The sequence below is a fragment of the Echinops telfairi genome, unplaced genomic scaffold, assembly GCF_000313985.2.
Source record: "Echinops telfairi isolate 266 unplaced genomic scaffold, ASM31398v2 ScPeMD7_7468;HRSCAF=8506_0, whole genome shotgun sequence".
In the NCBI taxonomy this organism is placed as follows: Eukaryota; Metazoa; Chordata; class Mammalia; order Afrosoricida; family Tenrecidae; genus Echinops; species Echinops telfairi.
This window is the reverse complement of record NW_022111369.1, coordinates 44,112,979-44,121,283: the sequence shown is the minus strand read 5'-3', so window position 1 is coordinate 44,121,283 and position 8,305 is coordinate 44,112,979. Positions and strand designations below refer to the sequence as shown.

Here is an 8,305-nt window from a genome sequence, read left to right as displayed (position 1 = left end):
TGTGTGTGTGTGTGTGTGTGTGTGTGTGTAGAAGATGTTATTAAAGTCCCTGGTGACATAGCTCTACGTGTGTGTAGAAGATGGTATTAAAGGGGTGTGTGTGTGTGTGTGTGTGTAGTAGATGTTATTAAAGATGTATATGTGTGTGCAGAAGATGTTATTAAAGGGGTGTGTGTGTGTGTGTGTGTGTGTGTGTGTAGAAGACGTTATTAAAGGCCCTGGTGACATAGCTCTACTTCTATCTCCACATCCTGTTCTGCGGCCTCAAAGAGTCAGGCACTGGAGGTGCTGGCACGGGCTGTGCACAGACTGGAAAAGGCCTTGACGTCCCTCTCTTCTTGCATGATGACCCGGGCTTCTCCTTCTGCTGACATTTTGAATGGGCATCACAGGTCCTGCCAACTGTGTGGCCAGTTTAAGACCTTCTGCAGAGCTGTCTTCCTTCGTAGGGAGCGAGGGCTTTCTGGGGAAGAGGATGAGTTTGGAGCAGTGCTCCTTCAGCCCGTTGGCCTGCAGGGACTTGGTGGACTTGTTCTGCCTCCTGGAGTCCACAGAGATGCCCGTGGTGCAGGCTACCTTCTTGTGGATGCCGGCCACACTCAGCAATTCCAGGTGAAGCCCCGGCCAGCTCAGCCTTTGGTGTAGCGCCAACTGAGGCAGTGCATGATGGGCCGGATGGGCCCAGACGCAGGCCTTGGGGCAGTACGGTGGGCTTTGGCTTGTCAGCCCTTAGGCTTGTTGGGCCTTGTACTTGCAGATCTTCCGAGCCAGCTGGTTGAGCTGCGTGGACACGCGCCGCCGCCAATCCTCGTAAAAGTGGGGCTTCAGGATCCTGCCATGCTGAGGCTAGATGCGATGGCTATCTATGGCCCAAGTGGAATGGCCAAGTGGAAAAAAAGCAAGGTGTTAAATTTTAACCTAATTTCATCTGCAGTAACACACTCTTCAATGCTATCTGCATGATAGCAAAGTTATTCACATCCCTGGTCTTTGGTCGGAGACTTAATCCTCATATTTCTCCTTCATTTCTTTTTAAATGAACAGTTTTAAAATGAGTCAAAGGGAGATCAATTAATAAGATAATCCATTTTAACCTAACTACATCAGCTATAAGCGACTTTACAGTGCTCTCTGTCTGAGAAGGCTATTTACATTCTCTGACTGTGGTCAGAGGGGATCTATTGAAGTTTAATCCATGTGTGGACCCTAGAAATGGATGTGGAGCTTCCGCTGTCATCCATGGCCTTCTACAAACCAAGTACATGTAGTCACAAGTTAAGCTCTGATACCATTCCCTCCTTTAGTTTTGAACTTTATTATTTACAATCCTGGGATCACACAGGCTGGTATGCTTTTTCCATGGGACATAGTTGACACTACTTAGATGGGTGCTTGTTTGAAGACAAGCCTTTCAGATCCTAAATGCCATTTTTTTATAGCCAGCTGCCATCTAGTTTCTTTGATACACTTTGCTATAGTACCCATATCTTCAGCCTATGCATTCTTGTCCATCCCGCCTATGCTGGCCTTTCTTCTGAAGCTCCCATGGTGGACTTGAACCTCCAACCTTCAGCAGAATGCCCTGCCAATCTACTTTTAAAAATCAGCCATTAGACCAGAGGATGTACACTGGTACAGAAAGGAACTGAAAATACAGGGAATCTAGGGTGGATGCGCCCTACAGGACCAGTGGTGTGAGTGGCGAAACAGGGAGGGTAAAGGGAGAGTGGGTAGGAAAGAGGGAACCGATTACAAGGAACTATATGTGACCTCCTCCCTGGGGGACGGACAACCGAAAAGTGGGTGAAGGGAGACGTCGGACAGGGCAAGATATGACAAAACACCAATTTATAAACTATCAAGGGTTCATGAGGGAGTGGGGAGCGGGGAGTGGGGGGGGAATGAGGACTTAATATCGGGGGTTTAAGTGGAGAGAAAATGTTTTGAGAATGATGTACAAATGCGCTTTACGCAATTGATATGTGTATGGATTGCGATAACAGTTGTATGAGCCCCTAATAAAATGTTTAAAAAAAAAGAAATGGTTGCATGTCGACCAGCTCATTTTGGTACAATGTATTCTTTTTATCTTCTTTTGATACTTCCTGCATCATCCAATATTTTGCCCAGAGAATCTTTCAATATTACCCTCAAGACTTGAATGTTTTCTTGAGTTCTTTCAGTTTAAGATATGCTGAGTAGTATGAGCCCCTAATAAAATGATTATAAATAAATAAATAAAAATCAGCCGTCTATCTAAGCAAAGCGTCAATTAAGTCAACATGGAAGAAGCACACCAGCTTGTGTGACCCAAAGACGACAATAACCAAACTTAAATATGACAAAGGGTAAAGTATCAGAGCCTAAATTGAGAACACCCAATTTGTAGAAGGCTGTGGAGGACAGTGGGAGCCCAAAGCCCATCTGCAGAGTATCTAGTCTGATTAAGCCACTGACACCTACCCTTGAGATTCTTCTAGGTGTCAGTCTTTCTTGCTCATCATGGAATAGAATCACAGAATATTAGCTTTGGGTGGTCTTTTGCACTGTGCCCTTGGTGGGAGAGTGGGGTATGTGTTGGGCTGCTAGCCACAAAGTCAGCAGTTCAAAATCACCAGCCCCTCTGAGGGAGAAAGACAAGGCTTTCTACTCCTGTAAAGACAAAAACCAAACTCCCTGCTATTGAGTCCATTCTGACTCATAGTGACCCCATTGGACAAAGTAGAACTGCCTCTCTGGGTTTCTAAGACTCTCACTCGAGAGGAGTAAAAAGCCTCGCCTTCTCTCAGAAACCCACAGGGGCGGTTCTACTCTGTCCTATAGGAGTCAGAATAGGCTCAGTGGCCGCGAGTCTTTTGCATCTCACTTTAAGCAATCTCTTAATAAAAGATAAAGAAACAAGTTCTAGGAGGGTTAGATATTTGGTCAAAGAACTTTTTATTCTTATTCCCATCTTTATTTTTTTATATCATTTTATTGAGGGTCGTACAACTCTTATCACAATCCATACATCCATCTATTGTGTCAAGCACATTTGCACATTTGTTGCCCTCATTGTTCTCAAAACATTTGCTTTCTACTTGAGCCTTTGGTAGCAGCTTCTCATTTTTCCCCTCCCTCTCACACCCTCCCTCCCTCCCAAACCCTTGATTATTTGTAAATTATTATTTTTTCATGTCTTACACTGTCTGATGTCTCCCTTCACCCACTTTTCTGTTGTCCGTTCCCCAAGGAGGGGGTATATGTAGATCATTGTGATCGGTTCCCCCTTTGGTCAAAGATCTTAATGCTATTTGGGGGTTAATGCCTTTCAATGAAAACAATGTGATTGATCATTCTGCAACTTGCATCTCATTAAATTGTCTAGGTCATGGACTGGGAGGTTGGACAGATTAGGTTAGCAGGAGACACAGGCCAACTTGAAGTTTACTAGGGTAGGTAGGATATGTCTATCTCCTAAAATAATATCTTTGTTTTTCAGGACTAAAGAGCAATAATTGTGTGGAGAACATAGGTAAGATATTTTCTCTGTACTGGCAATGTATAAGTGTGATTTCTCACAGGGATGGGGCAGAACCACCCTACCACTCTGTCAGGCTGGCATTTCCCCAAGGGCAAATCCTGCTATTTTGACTGCCTGGGAGGTGGAGAGCCGGGAGTTTCTGTTACTTGCAGTCGGTCCCCTCTTCGTCCGCCTTGTACTCCTGGGGCTCTTAGTACTTTTCTGTCTCCCACACCGAGGCTCTATCTGACACTGCTTTGTCCCTGGTGTGCTGCTTCCAGCCTGGATTTTCCTTCTGAGAGCTGAAGGTCTCCTGCTTGCCCCCACAGCTTCACCTATTTCCCATGTGACTCCTGCAGAGAGCTAGTCACTTACTCTGATGTCTTAGGAGGTAGAATGTGGGAGACGAATGAGGGACTATGGCTTAGTGGGAGGGATGCGGAGACAGAATGTGGTCAGTCTCAGCATCCTGGGGCCCGGAGGTGGGGGTCTGGGGGGAAGGGAGGGAGGATGGAGGATGAAAAAGGGAAAGAAAAAAAAGATGTTTCTTAAAGGATCATAGGAAAGATTTGGGAACATAGAGGATTCTAAAAGTATTCAGGAAGCAGCAGCATCAAACAGTCCAACAAATATGAACATGTTCAGTGGGGATCTCACTGAGGAGTCCTTATTGAAAAGTTTGAAAAGAGGCTCCCTTTCTAGCTAGTTTTCTGCGAGTTCTTCGTGTCATTCAAACCTACCCGCCGCCATTTGTCTTTGAGGTTGAAATGATCCGCCTCCCCATACTAACCATATTTTGCATGTATCTTAAATGTAAACCAACTCAAATAGATCGAGCCCAACATTCACATCTGAGTAGAGTGCAATATAATGGAACTGTCTTTGTTTCAGTCTCTTTTCAGCCCATCCATGTCCACGGCCCTGGTGAGTATGCTGACGTCTAAACAAATATTTTACATTCTTCTTTAAAAAGAAAAAAGAAAAGGCTTTTTCAAGTTTAGGAAATTCTGTCTTTAGCTGTAGAAAACTAGTCTTGACAGCTATGAAGCTGCGAGTTATCAGCCATGAAAGGGAAAAGGCTCCTCTGGAAAAAGTGACCTCCCTGCAGCTGGGAGGGTGGGCTCCTTGGAGAGGTGAGCAGTATGGGACTTTCTGGGCAGGAAGACTGGTGGAGCTTGAAGAGCGAGTGGACTTCCAGGGACAACTCTGCTCGGTCACTGAGATAGGCCTTTGTAACACCTGGATGTAAACATCCAGATGGAAATAGAAAACGTCATCAGTCATGTGCTGCTCTCAGCCTCCTGGTGTTTGGTGTCAGTGACTGAAATGTCTGGGTGATAAAGATGCACATCCTCCCTGTGGTTTTCCCTTGAGGGGTCTTTATTTGTCTGCCAGACCCATGTGTGCCAGGCTTGTGGCTACAAGTTTTTTCTTGTTCAAGAGAAACAAAAGATGTGAACTCTCCTTCAATACACAATTTGATAGTTGATGTCTAGGGAAGTATTTCATTCTACCTAGTGGGCCAGAAATGAAGCTGTTTATGTTCTAGGAATTTTCTTAAGGCAAGTCCTCTTAGTAGCCCATTTTCTGACTCCTGGAAATCCTCGCGAGGCTCCCTATATGTGATGCTTTTAAATTTTATTTTTAATAAAAGGGACTAGAGGAAAGTTTCAATCTGTCAGCCACGGTAGCATTTAGACCCTGCATAATAGTAGCACAATGAGCTGCTAACCACAAGATCAGCAGTTTGGAACCACCAGGTGTGCTCCACAGGAGAAAAACGAGGCTTTCTACTCCCCAAAAGAGTTACAGTCTCAGAATGGAACAGAGGCAATTCTGCCTTGTTCTATAGGGTCACGGTGAGTTGGAATCAACTGGCACTGAAAATGAGTCACAGTGGTTGGCTGGTCACCCAAGTGGTTCTTTGTGGTCTCTACCTGCAGATAGTTTTGCTGCATCTGTAGTAAAGGCTCCAACACTAAAACCACTGTCTTTCTTTTTTTACATAGATGAGAAAACCCAGAAGCTTGCAGACCCTGGTAAGACATTCCCATATGCCCTGGAGGCTTAGAGTGACCGAACAGCTCCTCTTTGGGGCAGGAGTCAGCTGAACAGGCACTTAAGAAAAGACCTAAAGAAGGCAGAACCCACCCAAGCCTGCTGATTTAGTGTGTCAGTGATGCACATGGGTTTCTGGGAAAATGCTTTAAAACATGACAGAGCAGCATTGTGTCTCCTGTCCAACAATCTTTAAATCATGTCAGCATAACAGTCAGAGGAAGTACATGTACAACTTGTGCTAGAAAACACTTTCTGCCTTGAGCTCGTTGTGACCAATTATCCCAACTCCTGTGGCCCAGGGCTTTAGCATTGCTTCTTCCTAAACGATTTCTTTTAAAGGTATGTACTTATTTCTGCTTCTGGCAGATGCTGTTGGCTGTATCTGTTTGACTATCTAGTACATTCTAAAATACAACAGATCCCCAAGGGTTTGGTCTGGTTCTCCTTGAAGTGATGTTATTCAGCTGTCCCTCAGGGACCTGGGCCAGGCGCGCTCTCACAAATGACTGGTGACATTATAATCTGGAACAGCTTTTTCTGAAGGTCACTTTGATAGTACATATCATAAGCCTTAAAATGCTGAGACCTTTTGATGCAGTAGGTATTTGTCCTAAGGAAATTAGAGACAAGCACGAAGATCTGTGTGACATAAATGTGATCGCTGGCACCAGAGTGCACACATTTCAGAGCAACCCTATTGTCCCCCAGTTGGATATTATTACATGAATGACATTGTATCCATTTCGTGTCACACCAAACAGCTTAGAAATTGTGTTTGTGAAGAAATATTTAATGATATGAGAAAGTACTCATAATGGTAAATAAAAATAGGTCATAAAACAGTATGTAGACTAGTATCAACTTTAAAAATATATGATGCACACATACAGTACATAGCAAAACGATTGAAAGGAAATATACCAGAGATGTTAAGAATGAGCATCTGTGAGATTTATTTTTTAAAATTCCCTGAATTTTTCCAGTTCACCTACCATATATACTCGAGTATAAGCCGACCCGAATATCAGCCAAGGCACCTAATTTTACCACAAAACTGCATTAAAAATGTGCTTGAAAACCTCAGATTATACTCAAGTGTATACGGTATATTTATATTACTTTCATAATTAGGAAACGTTTTGTTGCTGTTTGGTGTTTGTTTGTTTTTCATAGACCACAATGACTTTGGATCGTAGTCTTTGGGCTGAATCTAAAAAAGAAAACAACAAGAGCTGTGTGCTGAATCCAAGAGATCCCGGTCACTGGCCATGCTCTTGCCGTCAGCAAGTCAGGCTCTGGGAAGCAATCCCCCTCCTCCCCCTCCCTCACTCAGTCAACTTTTAAAGTTTTCCACTTTTTTTTAGTCGCCAAGACTAAGGTTAAATATGGAGCCCTGGTGGCGAAGTGTGTATGTGTTGGGCTGCTACCTGCGAGGTCAGCAGTTTGAAACCACCAACTGGTCCTCAGGAGAAAGACAGCGTTCTGTCTGTTACCAGGGTCAGTCTTGAAAACTCAGACAGTTCTAACCCATCCTAATGGGTCATTATGAGTCGCCACGACCGGATGGCAGTGAGGTTTTTTTATAAAGTAAATGAACTTTCAAGCTCATTGCATTTTCATTAACTACCATACTTCTTAGTCTCATTACCAGGCACAGAAAGCCACGAGCCTGCTGTGATGCCTGGTAAGCCTTTTCACGTAATCTCGACTCCTGTTTCTCAGATAGCACCTCAGAGGGAGGTGCTGGGGTGATGATGTGTGCAGGACAGGGCGGCGGGGAGCTGGAAAGCAACACCTACACTTTATCTTGGATTATGGACTACAGTATAAACTTTTTAATTGCTGGGGGTGGGGGTAATGTGTCACTTTTTCGGAAAAGGAGGCAGGCAGGAAGTCAAATAAGTTTGGGAACTTGTGCTGCAGGGTTAGGGGAAAGTCGCTGGGTCCTTTAAGAAAGCCAGACGGTGGGACTCAAACATACCAGTGATCACGAAGACGGTGCAGGATCAGGCCCTGCTCCAGCCGGCTGTTCCTAAAGTGGCCATGAGCTGGTGTCGGCTCCAGAGCATAGAGCAGCAGCATGTACGTTCCCAAGCACTTTTATGTACTCACGACGCTCGCCTCTTTCACTACAAACCTCCAAATGCACTGCCATTGAGTGAGTAAAACTGAGCAACCCCACAGACCGAGAACCGACCCTCTGGGTTTCTGAGACCTACCTCTCGACAGGAGTAGAAAGCTTCATCTTTCTCCGGCAGAGCTGGTGGTGGTTTTGAACTCCTGACCTTTTGGTTAGCAGCCCAAGAAGACGCTCTCACCAAGGTTAAGTAGCTTGCCCAAAGTCAAAGAGCTAATAGGTAGCTGACAAGCTGATTTAAATCCAGCACTGGCTCTTTAAAAAAAAACAACAACAAAACTTACATCCTGGGCTGACCGTAAAAACGAGGTAAGAGACTAGATGATGGGAGTTTGGGAATTCGAGACTAACTTGCATTAGACTTTGTGCCATTAGAGAATGAAGAACCATTGAAAGTTGTTTTTCTTGTTATTGTGGGTTTTTTGGTTTCTCTTTGAAAGTTGGAAATGGGGCGGCCTAGACCAAAGGTGCATTAACAACATAACTGGTTAACATTAACCAATATTCATTTCTGTCCTTAGAGGTGAAAAAGCACGAACCCACTCAAATGCCTGGTAAGACTTCTTTCAGCTTACTCTCTGGGCCCACGTGTGAGCTGAGGAGTT

The 8,305-nt window shown here is 44.5% G+C and overlaps 1 protein-coding gene and 1 pseudogene across 2 annotated transcripts in view; one reads left to right on the top strand and one right to left on the bottom strand.

Moving 5' to 3' along the window:
• The window catches only part of ART3 (ADP-ribosyltransferase 3 (inactive)), a 37,338-nt gene that overhangs the window by 25,923 nt on the left and 3,110 nt on the right, over positions 1 to 8,305 (top strand). Inside the window, exons 4-7 of one of the 2 annotated variants that reach the window (XR_006679476.1) lie at positions 3,482 to 3,514; positions 4,394 to 4,426; positions 5,512 to 5,541; positions 7,203 to 8,254. Coding sequence is in view for 1 of the 2 variants with exons in the window: in XM_045284018.1 (XP_045139953.1) it covers positions 3,482 to 3,514; positions 4,394 to 4,426 (66 nt within the window). In the remaining variant the exon portion in view is untranslated. The remainder of the gene's footprint in view (positions 1 to 3,481; positions 3,515 to 4,393; positions 4,427 to 5,511; positions 5,542 to 7,202; positions 8,255 to 8,305) is intronic. The other variant, XM_045284018.1, reaches the window with a different exon arrangement.
• On the bottom strand, positions 273 to 1,264 carry LOC105978659 (annotated as a pseudogene).